The sequence below is a fragment of the Marmota flaviventris genome, chromosome 1, assembly GCF_047511675.1.
Source record: "Marmota flaviventris isolate mMarFla1 chromosome 1, mMarFla1.hap1, whole genome shotgun sequence".
Classification (NCBI taxonomy): domain Eukaryota; kingdom Metazoa; phylum Chordata; class Mammalia; order Rodentia; family Sciuridae; genus Marmota; species Marmota flaviventris.
Window position 1 is genome coordinate 82,688,977 of NC_092498.1, and position 20,895 is coordinate 82,709,871.

The window sequence follows — 20,895 nt, forward strand, 5'->3', positions numbered from 1 at the left end:
ATCATAATACATACTTATTAAACAAAGTACAAAATGTCAAATATTATGCCCATCAATTGCTTTAAAGCTGTTTTTTCAATTCCATCTTGGTCCTGTCAGTCAACTCACCAAACATGACTTCCTTGACCCATCAAGTATGTGTTCTGACTGTTTACATGGAGTCACTTATCTTCACTACCACTCCTGGCACCATGTAGTTAAGGTTTTTTTTGGTGGGGAGTGGGATTTTTTGGTGATGCTGGGGATTGAACCCAGGGCCTTGGTGCATGCTAGGCGATCACTCTACCCACTGAGCCATATCTCCAGCCCCCAAGTTGAAGTTTAAGTTAACACTCTTTAGCCTAGTTGTGATTAAGTTCCTTCAACTTAACCAGATCAGATGTCTTTGCTTAAAAGTCAGTCTTCAACCTAGAAATTGCTGTTTTTCTAACAAGACTCTCGTGAATTTCCATCCTCTACTGAGGTCTCAGAGTTTAGGGATATTCCCAACTCAACTAAGCTTGATCACATCTCTCAGAGCTGGGATTAACATTTTCCACTTGTAAAACTATTCCTCCATTCCCTCTTCTATCTACATCTTTCTCTCATCACTTACTTTATATAGTACACACACACACACACACACACACGTGTGTGTGTTGGTTAAATGTGTGTGTATACATATATCTTTATATAGTGACAGTGATACAAATACTATCAGAAAGTAGAGGATTCCTGTGCCTCTTTTAAAAAAAAATCCTGTTTAACAATATAGCTCTAGTCATATTGTCAACAAATTAAGGTAGAACACCTCACTGTTACATTAAATGCATTTTATTTTTTTTATTTACATATGACAGCAGAATGCATTACAATTCTTATTATACATACAGAGCACAATTTTTCATATCTCTGGTTGTATACACAGTATATTCACACCAATTCATGTCTTCATACCGGTACTTTGGATAATAATGATCATCACATTCCACTATCATTTCTAACCCCATGCCTCCTCCCTTCCCTCCAACCCCTCTGCCCTATCTAGAGTTCCTATTCCTCCCATGCTCCCTCTCCCTACCTCACTATGAATCAGCCTCCTTATATCAGAGAAAACATTCAGCACATTAAATGCATTTTCTGTGGGGGAAAAAAATGTGTACTTCAAGTGCCAAATCACTTCAGTCATGTACAGTATTTACTTGTAAACTGAGGGCCAACTGTATTATCCCAATAAATAGCTCTTTTCATTTTAACCAACAACCCACAATGATGTGTGTACACTGTGGGTGTGCTCTAGAAAGCGCTACATAGAAACCATCTTCCTTCCTGGAGCAGCTCTATCTTCCCTTCCCATCATCCCTCCTCAGGGCAATCCCTCCATGGCAGTCACTGGTCTTTCAGAATCAACTTCTAGAAAGATGGTGTGATGTTGCAGGTAACTAAGAACGTCCATCTCCTTGTAGGTCAGTATTTCCAGAAGTTGGGACGATGCTCCGTGAGAGTTTCTATAAACACAACCAACATGACGCTTGGCTCCCATGTCATGGAAGTGACTGTCTATAGAAGACACGGCCGGGCGTACATGCCCATTGCACAGGTTAAAGATGTGTACGTGGTAACAGGTGCGTGGTGTTGTGGGCTCTGAGGATGAGGCACGTGGCTCTACTGGGGGTTAAGAAAGAGCACTGAGTATCCTGGGTTAGGTTATGATTCACCTGGGCCCCTACCCAAGCTTAATTATGTTGTATCCCATCTATGTTTTCCAGAAGAACTTGAGAAAACTTACATACAAAAAGGAGATTTTTAACTAATTTTTAACCTAAAAGCCTCACCACTTTAGATAAAGCCTGGTGCAATCCTTCTTCTTTGTGATGTTTTTTTGTAGATGAGATTCCTGTATTTGTGACCATGTCCCAGAAGAATGATCGAAATTCATCTGATGAAACCTTCCTCAGAGACCTCCCCATCAAGTTTGATGTCCTGATTCACGATCCCAGCCACTTCCTCAATGAATCTGCCATTGACTACAAGTGGAACTTTGGGGATAACACTGGCTTGTTTGTTTCCAACAATCACACTTTGAATCACACGTATGTGCTCAATGGAACCTTCAACCTGAACCTCACAGTGCACGCGGCCGTGCCCGGACCTTGCCCTCCACCTTCACCCAGACCTCCAAAACCAACCTCCTTATTAGGTAAGCATTTTATGGAGGATCCTGGAGGGAAATTCTCTTTTAAATTTTTTTATTTGTTTTTTTTTTTAGATATACACGACAGTAGGGTGTATTTTGACATATTATATGTATGTGGATTATAACTTAGTCTAATTGGGATCCCATTTTTGCAGTTGTACATGATATGGAGATTCATTAGTTGTGTATATACGAAGGAAAGTTATGTCTGATTCATTCTACTGTCTTTCCTATTCTGGGGAGAGATTCTTTAGTGGCTAAAAAATATTCATGTATGTTATACACATACACACACACACACACACACACACACACACACACACCCGTGATGCTGGGGATCAAATCCAGGGTTATATTATTAAACCCTGCTTAAGTTAAGGGTCTGGGGCAGCTCAGTGGTAGAGTGCTTGCCAAGCATGAGCAAGGCCCTGGTTCAACCCTCAGCATCATACAAATAAACAAATGCCTTTTGAAAGAGTTGTGTAGAGACTCTGCAACGATTCCACTTTGGACCTGTTGATTTTTTAAAACCAATTTATCACCATCTTAAAGAGCAAGAAAGAAAGGAAAACGTGTTTAAAGTCATTTTCCAGGTAGAATTTGATGACACGTACTCGGCGCTTTGACCCTCCTAATTTGGGCTGCCTCTTGCTATGTATGTGATGCTTTCCCTCTCGGAGCCTGTCACATTTTTGTTTAGCTCCCATTTTCCATATGGATGAGAAGACACACTGGCCTCTTGTAAAGTTGGGCCCTCTCCATTTTCCTTCTGCCCCCTCCCACAGTACTGATCCCACACTTATTCTCCTCCCCTACCCTATCCACTCTCATCCAGTGTCCCATGAAGACATAGCTATACTTGAAAGCAACTGCCAAATGGCTCAAGAAAGAATGATGCTTGCAGGCCTTTCTGGACCAGCAAGCCTGGGCCACTCCAGCCATTTCAATTGCTCCAGAAAATAAAGCTTGATTAATCCAATACCACCTTCTATTAATAGTCTGTGAAGACATTCAAGAAGTTCCTCAGAGACCACTTTGAAGAGACTGGCTCCCATCCCCACTACCCCATGCCAGCGCCACCCTTCCTCACTGGGCCATTTGCTCATCTTAGCACCCCAGGCTGACATCCTCTCAGTGGTCACAAGAGGGCGCCATGACCAAACCCAGCAGGAACACTCCATCAGGATGCCTGCCAGTGCCTGCTGTGGTTGTTTCTACCAACACTTGTTGGTTATAAATAACAAACTGCTCAAGTGTAAGTAATAAAATGTTATCTTGTTAAATCGAGAACATCTCGGGTTGGGGTTGTAGCTCAGTGGTAAGCACCTGCCTAATGAGGCCCTCAGTTCAATACCCAGTTCCAAAAAAAAAAAAAAAAAAAAATTAAATGACGAAATCAAGACACTATATGGTATTAGTACTGACTCTGATTGTTTTTTGAAATGTTTTAAATTACGAAATTAATGTACATTTCATAGTAAAAATTAAACAGCAAAGTCTAGAGTAAAAAGTAAAAGTCCTTATTACATTCTTTTTCCTGTTGGAGTTGGCAGTGGGTTTTTGTTTGTTTGTTTGTTTTGCCATACCATAGAGTTACATCCCCAGTCCTTTTTATTTTTTATTTAGAGACAGGGTCCCTCAAAGTTGTCATCTTCCTGCCTCAGCCTCCCAAGTAGCTGGGATTCCTGGTGTGTGCCAGGGACTGTTTCTTTCCAGATCTTTTTCTGTGCATTTACAAACATATTTTGTATATACATGATACACATGTAGGTTTATCATTTTGGTTTTTATGTAAGTGGATTCATGATGGATAAGCAAACTGTATAAATATGATGGATATATATTTATACAGTTTTTTTAAGTGAACAACATCATAGACATCTTTCCATTATCAGCAAATATTAGTCTATCTCATTTTATTCAGTTACTACATAGTGTTTCATAGGATGTAGATGCTATTGTTCGTTGTCTTTTTTGATGAGTGATAAGGTTAATCCTAATTACAATTACAAATACAAGTGTACTGGACTAGTTTAAATACACAGCTTCATTCTTTTTTTTTTTTTTTTTTTGTACTGGGGATTGAACCCAGGGGTGCTACACCACTGAACTACCCCCAGCCCTTCATTCATATTTATATAAATAAATTTATATCAATAATATATATAAATAAACTTAGGGAAAGGGTCTCATTAAATTGCTTAGAGCCTCACTACATTGCTGAGGCTGGCTTTGTACTCTCCATCCTCCTGCCTCAGCTTCCCAAGCCACTGGGATTACAGGTGGGTGCCACCAAACCTGGCTTTCATTCTAGTATTTCTGCAGATGAACCAATTTCTTTATCTATAAGTATTGATGGTCTTCCTTACAAATAAGAACAGGTGTAAAATTCTGCTATCATTTTTTCTAAGTTAGACCATAAGACAAACTAGTAAACCTTATGAGTTAGTTAAGTTTAATTATGAAGGGAAGTTTCCTGGTTGGTTTTTATCTAAAGGTGTTTAATCAATCCCAAAATGCCTTGAAGCTGTGCAGGGAGGGAAGAGTGGGGCTAATTAACAGGCATTGAAATGAACCAGCCTTGGGGAAGGGCATCAAATCTTCCTAAAACCCCATGTATAACTTCCTGACATGTTAGGATAAAGCTAGTTGGGTGATAATAGGAGTCAGCTCATGGCTTCTAAAAGAGGTCTTTTCTTCTAAGGGCGGGGGATATAGCTCAGTGACGGTGGTGTGCTTCTAGCAAGGGTAAGGTCCTGTATTCAAGCACTGCAAATAAATAAATAAACAAATGGAATTTTTTCCCAGAGAACAATTCTAACTGTGCTCTCAAATTAATGGGCTTGGATTATTGAGCATTATATTATTATTTGTCCAAAAATTATGCACCCCCTGCTTTAGCAAGGGGCTTCATATGGAAAAAAAAAAAAAAACAGCCCAAAACAGAAACCAAGTGCAACCACAGTCATGAGATGGTTACAGAGTTGAAGAGGTGATGACGTTAGCTGATTAAATCATGGGGCAGGTGTGTGTGCACTGTTTTTGTCACAGAATGCTCTTTCCTTAGCTGACAGTGCTCTTGTTCATTTTTCAGATTTTTGGGGGGAGAGGGTACCAGTGATTGAACCCAGGCATGCTTAACCGCAAAACCCTTTTCTATGTTTTATATTAAGACAAGGTTTTGCTAAATTGCTGATGCTGACTTTGAACTCACGAGTCTCCTGCCTCAGCCTCCCAACCTGCTGGGATTACAAACATGAGCCACTACGCCTGGCCACTTTTCAGACTTTTGTGAAAAAATCTAAAGCAATCCTTGTAAGACTGATGCTGATCAGTGTAATATAATATGTGTGGTATATGTATCAGGATATACGTAAGGATCTGAATAGATACCATGTTCTGATATATATTCACATGTATACATACATACCGTATCCTCTCATATTAGACTTACATAAAGAATCAAACCGGGTGTGATGGCACATACCTGTAATCCCAGCAGCTCAAAAGGCTGAGATAGGAGGATCATGAGTTCAAAGCCAGCCTCAGCAACTTACCAAAGCCCTAAATAACTCAGTGAGACCCTTCTCTAAATAAAATATCAAAAAGGGCTGGGGATGTGGCTCAGTGGTTGAGTATCTTTGAGTTTAATCCCTGGTACAAAAAAAAAAAAATCAAGATCTTTACCTCCCATTCTACCATTCTCTGGGTAACAGGGACATAAATACTGAATTAAGGATAAAATGTGCCTTCTTTTCCATCTTTTAAAGTGTTCATTTCTTTTTATCAACCCTTTAATCATACCTTGACTTTGTGGATATAATATCTATAAAACTCCATGTGCATTTTATAAACTCTCTACCTAAGGTAGAATGACTGAATCTTATTATTTGGTCTTTTTTAAAAAGAAGTTTTGTTTTAAAATACGACAAGGTCATGGTTCTATGCTCTAAATTCTGCCTGCCAAGAACCTCAGAAGAAGGAATTTTGTCGTTTTCTGGGGAAGAACTAGTGATCTTAAATGTCCTGCACAAACAAATCTATTTCTATAAAGCATATCAGCCTAGTCTTGGGAGAGACTGAATATCCTGTAGTCACTTCCAAATGACCACTGTGAAACTCAAGGGACATTCCCAAGAGCCTGCAACAGCCTGTCCTGATAATCCACTGCAGTGCCAGGACCTCTCTAAGATCCACTAAGCAGCAGGCATTTCCCAACTGTCATGAAGCACTAGTTTCTGGAAATGTGCTGAGAACAGCTCTGAGAAGTCCTTTCCAGGCACAAGAGCGTCACAGGTCATGTCACCCATAGTCATAGAAGGCCTGGAGAAATCTCCCAACTGGCTTCATCCTTACATGTCATGAAGCCAGATAAGGGGCTCCTAGGAAGCTTTGATGTCCTTCCCCAAGGCTCGTGCATTTCAATGAAATGTAACTAAAAAGAAAGGCTGAGGATGTGGTTCAGGGGTTCAAACCCCAGCACCACAAAAAAATAAAATAAATCAATAAAAAGAGATGATAGGGGCATATTTTCAGCACCATATTTCCTTTCTAGTCTTTTCATCTTGTTCAAAGAGTGGCAACACCTTTAAAATTATAACTAGTAGGATATTAGAGTCTTTGCTCTAATTATACTCAACACTTATTCATGTCTTACATTCTCTTCTCTTTTTTTTCCCATAATTTTCATCACAGTAAGATTCTTAAAATGGATCCTTTGGAACTGTGAGTCATCCAAACAGAGAGAAAAGTACTTTTTTCCATATTATGAGAACTAGAAAACTGATATTTAAATATTTCCTATGGGGCAGCCATATGAGAAGCAGGTTTTATATACCTTATTTCATTTAAGTTTCATGGTTCAACCCTGGGAGGGTATAATTTTTATTCCTGTTTTATATATAAGCAGATAGAGCAAAGTTAAGCTAGGTGACCTTGGTTTCAAACAGCTAAAAATGAATGCTGCTAGAATTTCGGCCCAGAATGCTTGCCTCCCAAATTCAAATGTGACTTCATCTATCATGACCTGCTTTATTTCACTGTAATCCTATATCACAGATTTTTTTAATTTTTATTATTATTATTTATTTTATTTTATTTTTTTTTTTTGGAATTAGGCATTGAACTCAGTGCACTCAACCACTGAGCCACATCCCCAGTCCTATTTTTTATTTTCTTTAGAGACAGGGTCTCACTGAGTTGCTTAGTGCCTTACTCCTTCCTCAAGCCTCCCAAGCCGCTGAGACTACAGGAGTGCACCACCGTGCCCAGCTTGTATCACACATTTTAATATGGTTTCATCTTTTCATTTGCTTCCTGTGTTTAAACAAGATATAGGATTGTGTTTGGGGCTTGGGGTATAATTCAGTGATAAAGGGCTTGCCTGCCATGGACAAGAATCCTGGGTTCCATCCCCAGCACTACCAAGAAAGGGGGTTGGGGATTATGTTTATTTACATAATTTAATAATTATAATACCTTATAGCCCTCACATCTGTATGAATCTTTATACATTTAGTTCAAATTTCTGCATCAATGTGTGCAATTCTTAATTTTTTTTTTCAAAATAGCAGATAGATAAATGTTTAAATTTTCAGTTATATCCAAAGGCTGAATGTTTTCCCTGGTACACAGATGTTAATTCACAATAAGGGGCTGGGGAGAATACACAAGGGGGGGAGAATAGGAATAGAGTGAAGGAAGGAGAGGGAGAATAGGGGTAGGAATGATAGTAGAATAAATCAGACATTATTACCCCATGTGCATATATGATTGCAGGACCTGTGTAACTCTACATCTTGTACAACCAGACAAATGAGAAGTTATATTCCACTTATATATAATGTGTCAAAATGCATTCTACTATCATGTATAACTAATTAGAACAAATAAAAGTATGTATATTAAAAAATAATCTTCATTTCTGTCATGTACATCTGTTACATTCTTAGCAAATGTTTTAAAATCTTATTATTCAAACACTCCAGTGCCTGCTGGTGACAACTCCCTGGAGATGAGCGAGACTCCCAATGGAAACTGCCAGATTAACAGATACGGCCACTTTAGAGCCACCCTCACCATTGTAGGTAAGGCTGAAGGCCAGTGGGGAAGGATGCCAGAGTCTACCAAGCTCACCCATTCATTTTGCTTTCTCTAGAAGGGTAGAGGTGGGGATCAGGGACACCCCGCTGTGTCCAAGGTGATGCCACAGGTGCATGACAAATGCTCTCCTAGTTTCCAGATTCCCTCCTGCTCACCTGGGCTTTCCTTAGACATTCTATGGAAGTGAGCCCTGTGTAGCCCATATGCTAAGGAGCTGCCCTGGACCTAAACTCCACGTGTGCATCCCAGTAATCTGAATAAATAGGGGGTGAAGCGGGGCCAAGATAGAGTTGCCACAACTTCTACTCTCTTCTTCTGGCTGCTTTTCACAATGTCATCTTTCTTAAGTGAAAAGGGGGAATGACCAGCCACCCATGACTGTGTACTTTGGACACTGCTTCCAAGGCATCCAGCAAAGTAGACAGGTGGGGACCAAAGTCCAGCCTGTGCATCCTGGGCTAAGCCACCTCTGCCTGGGAGCTGGCCTCACCAGATGTGGGGCTGCATCAGCCCAGGGGTCACCTTTTTCGAAAACATCTGCCCAGAGAGGTTGTGCTTTCTAATAGGTTCTAGAAATAAGAATCTAGATTGGACAGAAGAACAGTTCATTGTGACTTTGGAAATGCTTCATGGACATGCATCCCAAACTATGATCTGGTGTGTTTCTGTTGGCAAGAAGACTGTCTCTATTTTTCCTTTTCTTTTTCCTTCCTTCCTTCCTTCCTTCCTTCCTTCCTTCCTTCCTTCCTTCCTTCCTTCCTTCCTTCCTTCCTTCCTTCCTCTTTCTTTCTTTCTTCCTTTCATCATTCCTTCTCACTAAGGAGTGTTTCTTAGTCCATTCAGGCCTCTATAGTAGAGTACCATACATAAGTGGCTTATGTATTTCTCACAGTTCTGGAGGCTGGAAGTCCAAGATCACAAAGCACTGGCAGATTTGGTGTCTGGTGAAGGCCCACTTCATGGATGGCCATCTTTTTGTTGGGTCCTTACATGAAAGAAGGGGCAAGGGAACTCTTTGGAGTCTCTATATAAAGACACTATCCCATCACCTACCTCTGGCCTTGCCTCCTAACACCTCCCCCTTGGCTGGGATTTCAACATAAGAAGTTGAGGGGACACAAACAGTATACAGCAGAGTGGTTGTTTTCTTTTTGTTGTATTTTGATGTGCTTTTGTATGGTGGTTCTTTTGCTAGAGGGAATCCTAGAGGTTAACATCATCCAAATAGCAGATGCCCCGATGCCCAGACCAAAACCTGACAACTCCCTGATGGACTTTGTTGTGACCTGCAAAGGGACGTAAGTACATGTCTCTATTGGAGGGATGGGTCAGAACAAAGACCCTGGGTCTGAACAGAGGCCTGGACTGCCAATCTTTCTCTCTAATTTAAAACTACCATTTATTGCTGGGCACAGTGTCACACACCTGTAATCTCAGCAACTCGAGAGGTTGAGGCAGAAGGATCACAAGTTCAAGGTCAGGCTGGGAAATTTAGCAAGACCCTGTCTCAAATTATTTTTTAAAAAATTACATAGATAGATAGATAGATAGATAGATAGATAATTGGGGAGCACCCCTGGATTCAATCCTCAGTACTGAAAAAGTAAGTAAATAAATAAATAAATTCCTATTTATTAGAAACCCAAATGAGAAAGGATTATGAGGTGCCACAAAAGGTGCTCTCAAGCACATACTTAGTTTGTTAAGAGTAGAGAAATGCTCACTACCTTTAACTGTTAATGGTTGAATAATAATTATAGCAACTAATATTTATTCATGTTCTCAGTGCTTACATCTTCTCATATTAAATCCTCACAACAATCACAAGTCTCTCCATCTGACCAGAGGTGTGTGAGGTACACAGAGATCACAGAGCTCAGCCACAAAATCCACAGTGGTACCCAGCAGAGCTGGGCTAGCAGCCAGAGGTCTGGCTCAGAGCTGGTTGGTCTTCAGCTCCCTGGGGCCATTCCCAGTGGGAGGAAGCCAATGTGAAACTGTCATGTGATAATCCTCTCTATACAATTCACAAAGCTTTTTCTAACATAATTTGATTTCCTATGATTTGGTCATGACTATATACAATAAAATACATATAAATTAGCACAAAATATATCAATTAATTAAATATATCTTGACAAATCAACTAATTTACATATGTATAACTTAGCTAATAAAAATATGGATGTGTCTAAATATAGAAAGTAATCAAGAGAATGGAATAGTATAAAGATGTGACCTCATTTGGTAGGAAGGAATATAACTAAGAAGGTCTCTGGCTTGGGGAGATGAGTAGAATGAACTGTTTGTATGACCTTGGACTAGTTATTTCCCCTCCCTAAACTGGTTTTTGTCACCTGTTGCACTGAGATAATATTACTTTCTTCTTGAGCCCAGAGGGACAAGTAAGATCATATCATGTATCTAAACCCAGCTCCTTGCACATAGCAAATCCTGCATGGTATTTTACTGGACCAAGACAGGGCCCACTCCAACATCTAATAATATCTTTGCCTAACACCTAAGCCATGGGCACCTTTAGACTTTCCATGGAGCCAGAATGCAGAGGGAATGAATAGGGCTTCACATATTTTCCATAGTCCCTTGCCTTGGGAGACGTCATCTCTTCCTCCTCTGTCCTGAGAATGCAGAGGAAATGGTAGCAAATTCCCCAGGTTTATTCAAGAGTAAACCAGGCATGACAATTCAACATCAGACGATTTGGGTAAGAACAAGATGGGGTTCAATTTTACAGAAAGATAATGCTTTTTTTTTATTCTCTATGAAAAACTGACATTACATTCCTCTCTCCACCCTCTGTGATCTGTGTGTCCTCCGCCACCCCTCCCATGTCACAGCATCCCTACCGAGGTCTGTACTGTCATTTCTGACCCCACCTGCCAAATTGCCCAGAACATAATCTGTAGCCCCGTGGATGCAGAGGAAACCTGCCTGTTGACTGTGAGAAGAGCCTTCAGTGGGTCCGGGACATACTGTGTAAACTTCACTCTGGGTGATGACACAAGTCTGGCCCTCACAAGCACCTTAATCTCCATCCCTGGCAAAGGTGAGGTGTGTGTAAGGGTTCTATGAGCATTTCACATTGTAAGTAAAGTGTCCAATAGTAAAGCCATTGAGGGCTTTGCTGACAATGTTTAATTTTATTTCAGTGCAAAATTTATTGAGCTCTGGTTAATAAGGATTGAGAACTGGCATTAAAATAGAACCACAAATCTACTTAGGAAAGTGATGAGAGAAAGAGAGACTCTATGAAATAGTGGCCAAAGAAAAGCCTTTTGATGAAAAAAAATCAGCTGTTGACCATGGATGAGTAATAATGGAATATGATCACTGCATGCTTGATAGATTTGTATTTCAAGAGGAAAATGTAAAGGCCAGGATCAAAAAGTAACAATGCTCTCCAGTGGAATGATAAGAAAAGAGAGGCTGAAGTCACATTTCCATGAGGGTCAACTGGGTAGATATGAAACTAAGAGAACAAGAAACCCAGTGGAACCCCAACTCCCTTCTCACTTGGCATGTGTCCTTTCTTTCCCTTCCCCCAATCTACCAAGCATTACACTGACAGTAACACACCAACTCGCCTGCCCCTGAGATGTTTGCCAGAAAAACTACTCTTGGCCCTCCTCATTCTTGAAGAGGTAAAATGTCAACAAAATAGACTAAAGAATTACAGTAGATGGGGCAGGAGTGGTAGCTCAGTGGTAGAGCGCTTGCCTAGTATGTGTGAGACACTGGGTTCCATTCTTAGCATCGCATATAAAAAAATAAAATAAAGATCCATTGACAACTAAAAAATATTTAAAAAGAAAAAGAGTTTCATTAGAAATTTGCACTTACTGGTGGTACCCTATTTCCTCCAGTCCCCAAACTAATACTCTACCTAGTGGCCCTAACTGAATCTCAGTTGGAGCTGACTTTGTGGTCTGACTTCTTTTTTTTTTTTTTTTTTTTTTTTTTGAGAGAGAGAGAGAAGAGAGAGAAAGAATTTTTAATATTTATTTTTTAGTTTTCAGTGGACACAACATCTTTATTTTATTTTATGTGGTGCTGAGGATCAAACCCAGCGCCCCGTGCATGCCAGGCGAGCGCGCTACCGCTTGAGCCACATCCCCAGCCCCCTGACTTCTTTATGTCTTAGGAGAAGTGCTCTTTGGTGGAAGGGACAGGAAATAGTAATGTGTACATAGTGCACTAATTTTACTCCTTAATTTGAGTATTGTCAGGTACAATCTAATGACTTGCAACTCCTTTGGATAAACTAAAATGTACTTATATCTTTATTCATTAATCATATAAAGGGCAGCTTTAACCTCACTGGAAAGAAAAATCTAAGAAATCATACACATACAACCATGTGTCTTTTGATGAAAGGAACACATTCTGAGAAACTCATCATTGGGCAATTTTGTCATTGTGGAAACATCCTGCCATGCTTTTTGACAAACCTAGATGGCAGAGGTCAATCACTGCACTGGCCTCTTGATACCATCAAGCTATGTGGTTAAAACAGATAGATGAGGGCCTGGATTGTGGCTCAGTGTGAAGGAGAATTTCCTTCTAGTCCCTGGTAAAGCGCTTGCCTGGCATGTGTGAGGCACTGGGTTCTATTCTCAGCACCACATAAAAATAAATAAAAATAAAGGTATTGTGTTCAACTACAACTAAAAAATAAAAAAATAAGAATCTACAACTAATATATTATTATTATTATTATTATTATTAACCAGATAGATGAGGTGCTTCCAGCATAATATGAAACATTGATTCTTGGTAAACTTTTTTCTTTTGATAAGTAGAAGGCACACATTCTAAAATAACAACAGAAAGCATAGTAAAGTATAGGATTACATATATCAGTAACATAATTATTATCATTATCATTATCAAATATTATGTGCTATATATAATCATGTGTGCTAACTTTTATATAGCTATCTGGGCAGCAGCTTCGTTTGCACCAGCATCACCACAGACTGTAGGTACTGCTTTGCAGTATGACATTATGATGGCTACAACGTCACTAGGTGACATAAATTTTCATTTCAATTGGTGTATCATGGGACCACCATTGTATATGTGGTCCATCGTTGACCAAAATGTTGTTATGCAGACACTTCTTGGCAGTTAGTATGAGTTATTGTTAGTGAGATTCAAGGTGCAGATTTAAGAACAAAAACAAAGATACAAGGGTGTCCTGCTTCCTGCAGGGTAGGATGGCTTGGAGCCTGGGTAAAGAGCTGGAGAAGGCAACGAAGCAGCCAGGACTGTGGATTTTCAATGCAGTCACCTCTGGGAGCTGCTGAGGTTTTCCCTCCAGACCTACCACAGCTCCTTGGAACTACCTCTAGAATCATAACTCAATCTACTAACCTTCCTCGGTGCTGGCAGACTGCTGATCTCTTGTGTGGATTACATGTTTAGATATTAGCTTTTCTCACTGTTCCTATAGTGAGAGATCATGCCAGGTGTGACTTAAGCCATTTTCAAAAACAGAGTAAAGGGGACAGGGGATGCCCAGCATTTGTGAGGCCCTGGGCTCCACCCCCAGCACCGAAAGAAAATAAATAAAGGAAGCTCAGGAGGAAAATTTTTAATCCATTGGGTATTGCAGCTTGATAATTAGAGTTTCAAAATCAGATCATCAGAAATAAATCATGGCTCAAAAGCAAATTCATGGACTTTTAGCGCAAATTATTTTTATTGATTGATCTGATGAACATTCATGAGCAGCTGCAATTATTTCAACAAATAATCATTAAGCATCTACTTCAGACCCAGCACAGTTCTATGCCCAAGATAAAATTCTAGATACAGGAGCAAGACAAAACAAAAGTCCCTGATTTTCTTAGCTGTGACAAACGTTACTAAAACAATTTTTTTTAAACATGACATTTAACCATTTATTTAAACACTGAATTAAGCAACACTCAGAGTCAGAAAAGTTTGAGAGAATCCCCACCACCACCATGAGGGTTTTGGTTTTTTGGCACTGCGGTTTATTATTATTAAGCATTGGAGATTGAACATAAGGACACTCTATCATAAGCCATATCTCCAGCCCTTTTTACTTTTTTTATTTTGAGGCAGGGTCTCACAAAGCTGTTGAGACTGGTCCTCCTGCCCCAATCTCCTGATTTGCTGGAATCACAGGCAGGCACAGTGGCACCCCAGTCAACAGTGAGCTTTTTTGCAGTGCTGGAGATTGAACCCACGGCCTCATGCAAGCTAGGCAAGAACTCTAGCACTAAGTCATAGCCCAGGCCCAGCAGTGAGCTTTTTTAGAGGCCAATCAGGACACTGAGCAGAGAAATCACCTAAATGGCTCCAGCAGTTCTTTAGAGCTGCCTGTGATTGGCTACAACTGGGTAGTTGATTACATTCTCCTAAATTAGATTTTGGTGATATGGCTTACCCTTTAAGCTTCCCTTTGTTAAGTGGGAACTAAGAATACTTGAACAGCCTCGGGCCAAGAGCCTTTTCCTTATTTAAGATAGTCAAACAAATAAGCAAGAGAGTATTAAGAGGAAAATGAAGCCAAGCCCAGGAATGGAGAGAGAGGAGCATGGAGGACGGAGTGGGGAGGGCAGAGGTTGGCTATCTAGATCAGGAGGTGAGAAGATGTCCTACCCACTCAGGGGCACCTTCTCAGTGAAGGGCCTCCTATGAGAGGGACCCGAATCACAAGGAAAGGCCCACGTAGATCCTCAGGGTTCATGTCAGGGTCTGGTTGTATTCTGTGTGCTGGGGCAACCACAGGCAGTTTAGAAGCATGGCCTGGTTGACGCCTTTTGTTGACGTTAGGAGAGAAATATATGTAAAGAATTAACGGCAATAGAGTCCTCAGGAAGAGAGGCAAGCAGAGTAGCCTCAGAATCACCTGGGAGGCAGCGTGTATGAGGGAACTTGAGATGAGCCATATCCTGACATGAGAGGTTGTAAAGGGTGTCAGGAGTAAGGTCAACTCCCAGATTTTGAACACAGCCTGAAGGTAGATAGTGGGAAATGAGGTCAGAGGCAGGAACAGTGGATCACTGGAGCCCTTCACCACCTGGGTGCTGCTCAGCAGAGACTTGAGCAGGTGTCCCCAGGCCATGACATCGCTTTCTCTGAGCCCTTAACACAGTGTTCCAGACACAATAATTCATTCTCTAAATGGAAGATAAGCTGACCCAAAGACTATGTATTATTTAATGGAAAAGATTACCAAGAGCCTAGAGGGAGCCATACATCTTCCGTGATAGCTCCCTTCCTCATTTATTTAATGGCATTACAAGTAGCATGTCCTCTAAGTGAAAGATGTAACTAATATGGTCCTGCTTCTGTTTAAGACCCAGCCTCCCATTTAGGAACAGCGAGTGGTGTCCTGATCTCTGTTGGCTGCCTGACCCTATTTGTTACTGTGGTCGCCATCTTGGTGTACAAGTAAGTTTTGAGTTCTAACACTTTAAATCTCTACATTATATTGTCAAAAGAAATGTGCCATTTCCTTTTCTTTTTCTTTTCAAACATTTGTGTATGAGAAAAAAATCTTCCACGGAAACTTGAATAACAAATTGGCCTGTTAATTTTGCTGTGGTTTATTTTAAAAACCTACAAGTGCTACCAGATGTCCATAATGTTACATCTATGTAATGTTTAACATGTAATCTCAACTCATGACTATTTTCATAAAATGCCAATCGTGTTACAAGTCATACATTAGATTAAATGGAATTAGCCTTTTTGTACCTGACAAGAAAAAGATTGTACAAAGTAATGTATTTTAGCTGACAAGCTTTATTTAACCACTGTCCAACACATCATTTTCAGAAAACATAAGGAATACAAGCCAATAGAAAATCGTCCTGGGAACGTGGTCAAAGGCAGAGGCCTGCATGGTTTCCTCCACCACACAAAGGCGGGCTTTTTCCGGGGAAACCAGGAGAAGGATCCACTTCTCAAGAACCAACCAGGAACCCTTTAGATCTTCAGCCTAATTTCTGACTGAGAGCCCACCTCAGTGCCATCTATGTAAGCTGCATGGGAGTGAATGACTATTAACTCTTTTTTCCTAAAGATTATTGTAAAATATATATATCATGATTGGGGGGTGGGTTTTTTATATCTTAATGACACTTTAGAGAAGTGGTAAAAAACTTAGCAGCGCTTCCTTTCATTATTTGCTAGGATTTACATAGAATGTCTTAGGTTATTTGTAGAGTAGACTGTTCATTAAAATCTGACCCAGGTTAACTAGAAGGGGAGGCTGGGTACTTTCTAGCTCTCCATTTAGCTATGTGCATAAAACCAAAGTATTCCTAGTCTGAAGATTATGTTCCAAGCTAACTGAATTCTATTTTGTTGAATATGCATGAGATCCTGACAGAAAAATAAGGTCCAAGACTTTCATATGATGTACATGCTTGTTATACTCAGAAAAATAATAATAATATAATAAATAGATGTGAGTATTGTATTTTGATGACAACCTGCCTGCCCAGCTGAAGGAAGGAATATTATTCATTCATTTATCCCACAGACATACATTTAGTGCTTTCTATATACCAGATATAGTGCTAGGCACATGACCCTGTACCTAGAGAAATTTTATATATATATATACACATATGCATATGTATGTACATTTCTGTGCACATATTTGGAATCATGTTATGATTTTCAAAGGAGACTTCTAGTTTTCCTACAAGTTTCTCTGTTTAAATGATATGGAAACTTGATCAGTGAGGATTTAATCTCCATTTGTAACTGAAATTATCTGTCATATGTTAGACATAACATTAATTTTATCTTTCTTGAAAAATAAATTGTGGGAAGAGACAAGGCCTTGGTATTGTAATTATTTTTCTAATGTATTATTTGCCTTTCAATTTCATTTATAGTTTTTGACAGATAAAACGCTCTCTATCATCACCCCAAAGCATTACTAATTTAATCTCATATTTTCTAATATATATGTATATATATATATATATTAAATTTCAACTAAAAGGTTTTTAAAAAACATTTTAGTTGTCATTGGACCTTTATTTTATTTATTCATTTATATGTGGTGCTGAGAATCGAAGCCAATGTCTCACTTTACCACCGAGTCACAACTCCAGCCCTCAATTTAAAGTTTTAATATATACATGGATTTAAACAACCAATCTAAAATAAGAGATCAGGGCTGGAGTATAGCTCAATGATAGAGTGCTTGCAAAGCATGCACGAGGCCCCGGGTCAGATACCCAGCACTGCAAAAATTAATAATAATAATAATAATTAAAAAGAGACTTTCTATAAGCAATTTTTGTGGACTCTGAATAGTCAGTAAAATATTAAAAATAAAGACAGAAAATAGAATGCTATGTCACAGTTTGGCAAACTTTTCCTATAAAGGTCAAGCTAGAGGCTTTGTGGTCTATTCAGTCTCTGTCACAGTTATTCAACTCTACCATTGTATTATGAAAACAGCCAGAGATATTGCATAATTGAGTTCCAGCAAAAACCTATTTGTGAAAAAAGGTGGTACACCAGCTTCAGTCCATGGACATGGTTTGCCTGTTCTGCACTAACAGAGCCTAAATAGACAGCAGCCAAGTGCAATCTGAGAATCTAGATTGGATCCTGGCTTGGGTGCGGGGGAAGCAGCTCTGAAAGATTTGGGGGATAACTGGAGAGATTTGAATGCACCTTGGATGCCATATGGTATTACAGAATTAATGTTAATTTTCTTAAAAGATAGTAAAGGTATTGTGGAGACCAACGTTTAGCCTAGTTCTCTTGGATTCCTGAACTTTTTTTTTTTTTTCAGAAATCACCTCCAAAGTATGCAAAAATTGGTCAGCAGGAATTGTGAGAGTTCTGCTCATTTGTGTAATGACTGTAGGGCAATGGCTGTCAACCAGGGATGATTTTTTCCCTTGCCAGGGGACATTGGCAATGTTTAGAGATATTTGTAGTTGTTACAACTGGGGCGGGGTGCTACTGGCATCTAGTGGGTAGAGGCCAGAGATGCTTTTAAATATCCATCCATAGGGCAGTCCCCCCAATGAAGAATTATCTGGCACCAGAAAATATGCTATAGAGTAACTGAAGTAGTCCTGGGTGTAGATATAAAAAAGACAATTTGAATTTTAACCCAGCCCTACCACTCAAAACTGAGTAAATCCAAATGTGTTATTTGACCTTGCTTGAGCCTTCCCTTTCTCAGTCTCCTCATCCGTAAAGTGAGTATGAAGTTTCTACCTGACTTCAGAGCTGCTGAAAATCCATCTGCAGGAATAAAAGTGCTTTGTGTATGGCCCAGTAGTGTATATACTCTGTGTGAGGCCTAGGGACAGAAGCAGTGCAGAGAGGCTTTATCATTTTTGTGATTAAAGGCCAAGACATTAGTACCTTAAGCAGAAAAGTAATTTCAATTTACAGCAGAATCACCTGGAGCTATGTTGAAACAGAGATTGCTGAGTCCACCCCAAGGGTTTCTAGTTCAGTGTTGTGAGATGGGTCCCGTAATTTGGATGTCTTACAAGTTCCCAGGCGATTGTGATACTGCTGGTCCTCAGGCAGTTTTTTAAAATTTGATTTGAGCAATTAGTCTTGCCATCTGCTCTTCCCTTCTCCTATCAATAGGGGGAAGCAAAGAGCAGCAAATATATGGTCACCAAGGAAGCAGGTCGAAATCCTCATCAAACCTCCCTCAATTTCAGCAAAGAAGGATGAAATAGTAAATTATTTAGATTTATATTGTCCAAGTGACCCTGGCAACTAGCCATTTAACTTCCTCTGAATCACTATCTGTAAAATGGAGAAAATAAAAGATAGTGGGATGGCTTGTTTAATGTTTGATGAGAATGGGAACTTCCAAAGAAAGTTGTATGTGTAGGTAATAAATTATTCTCGGAATTTCTTATTCCTTATGAACTTTTTTAAATGTCGCCATTTTAAACACTCCTGAAATTTTTATAAACATTGTTTGCCCTCTTTGAATTTTCAATTTTTCAATAGTTTAGAAGGCAGAATGTTCAAGGTGCTCATTACACCCAGAATGTACAGTGACTCCAAAGCCAAGTGACAGGCCAAGGATGGACTGAAGAGAATGCAATCATCCAGAGGGTGAAGGTGACCTCCCTCAGGCAGGAGTCCTGGTGGAGGGAGAAAAAAAACCTTAATTTTTTTTTCAAAGAATGGGCTCAAAAGCTGCTAGAATAGGTACCTAAAAAATTCAGAGGTCAGCTTATATAAGACATACCCCTGATGGACGGATTTTGATCGTTCGACCATCATTAACTGAGCACCAGTATGTTCCAGGCTCTGATCTACAAGGCAAAGTAGTGACAAGAAAAACACAGATAGCTTCATGGAACTTAGATTCCAGACTAGTGCAGCATGTCACTGTGAACAGGTGGGTTCACTACAGTGAGTGATGACTTCTGATTCACCCCATCCTGGACACCCCATTGGTCTCAGCTTAATCCACAGGAACAATTCCCCTTCTGTTTAGAACTGAAAGGCCACTCCCTTTGTCCTTAGGATTCTGGAATAAAGTTTACTTTGGAACTCTTCCACAGGCTCTTTGGAACTTGGATGCCTTAATGTTATTTTAACCAATTTTCATTCCATGTGTAACTTCCCCACAAATATGATGTCACTTCACTAATTAAAACGTCTCTCTAATTTATGATGTAATTTTCAACTGTTAATTGCAATCATATAGGTTTTAATGATACAAATTAAATATCAAGACTCAAGCTTATTGAGTTCTTAATTGTAAGGTGTTATTAAAATAAGTACCTTTAGGGTGAAAAGAGATTAATCACTGCTGAAAATGTGGCAGCAGATTTTGTGGCTGTGGAGGCAGTTTTAAAATTCGATTTGAAATTGAGTAGAGGAAGATAGGTAGGGCTTTAATTGAGAGCCTTGAGCTCCACCCTAGCTGGTGGCTGGAAGCCAGACGTTTCTCCTCTGTCCTGAATCCTCCTTATCTATCAAATGGAACCAAGGAGAAGGGAGGAGTTAAACTAAATGCAATCTAATGTCTCTGGGTTCTAATACTCTACTGTGCAAAATGGGTAGGATAATTCTATTCAGTTTCCTTATGGAGAAATGTCAGAACAATTGTATTCTAAATCAGAAGTTGGCACATTGTAGCTCCCCAGCCAAGGTCAACCCCCTGCCTGTTTTGCGTGGGCCATGATCATGAAAAATCACTTAGAAATTATTGGGGGAAAGAATCAAAAGGATAGGGCTGGAGTTGTAGCTTAGTGGTAGATCACTTTGCTGGGCCTCACAAAAAAAAAAAAAAAAGTTCTATTTGTGACACATAAAAATTATATGAAATACACTGAATTTGTCCTTAAAGTTTTATTAGAGGGCTGAAGATGTATCTCTGTGGTAGAACACTTGCCTAATATGCTCAAAGCCCTGGGTTCAATCCTAGTATTGCAAAAAATAAAGTTTTATTGGAACCCAGCCATGCTCCTTCATTTACATATTGTCAGCCACTGCTTTGCATTTCAGCAGTAGAGCTGAGTATTTGTAACAGAGGTTGTATGGCCAATACAGCCTAAAAATATTTGCTCTGTCACCCTGTACAGAAAATATTTGACAAGCTG

At 39.7% G+C, this 20,895-nt stretch overlaps 1 protein-coding gene across 1 annotated transcript in view; it reads left to right on the top strand.

Moving 5' to 3' along the window:
* The window catches only part of Gpnmb (glycoprotein nmb), a 31,173-nt gene extending 11,328 nt beyond the window's left edge, over positions 1–19,845 (top strand). Inside the window, exons 5-11 of the mRNA XM_027932753.2 lie at positions 1,446–1,604; positions 1,868–2,179; positions 8,164–8,262; positions 9,474–9,576; positions 11,137–11,345; positions 15,631–15,724; positions 16,112–19,845. Of these exons, the coding sequence (XP_027788554.1) occupies positions 1,446–1,604; positions 1,868–2,179; positions 8,164–8,262; positions 9,474–9,576; positions 11,137–11,345; positions 15,631–15,724; positions 16,112–16,265 (1,130 nt within the window). The 3' untranslated portion in view covers positions 16,266–19,845. The remainder of the gene's footprint in view (positions 1–1,445; positions 1,605–1,867; positions 2,180–8,163; positions 8,263–9,473; positions 9,577–11,136; positions 11,346–15,630; positions 15,725–16,111) is intronic.
* The last annotated feature ends 1,050 nt before the right edge of the window (positions 19,846–20,895 follow it).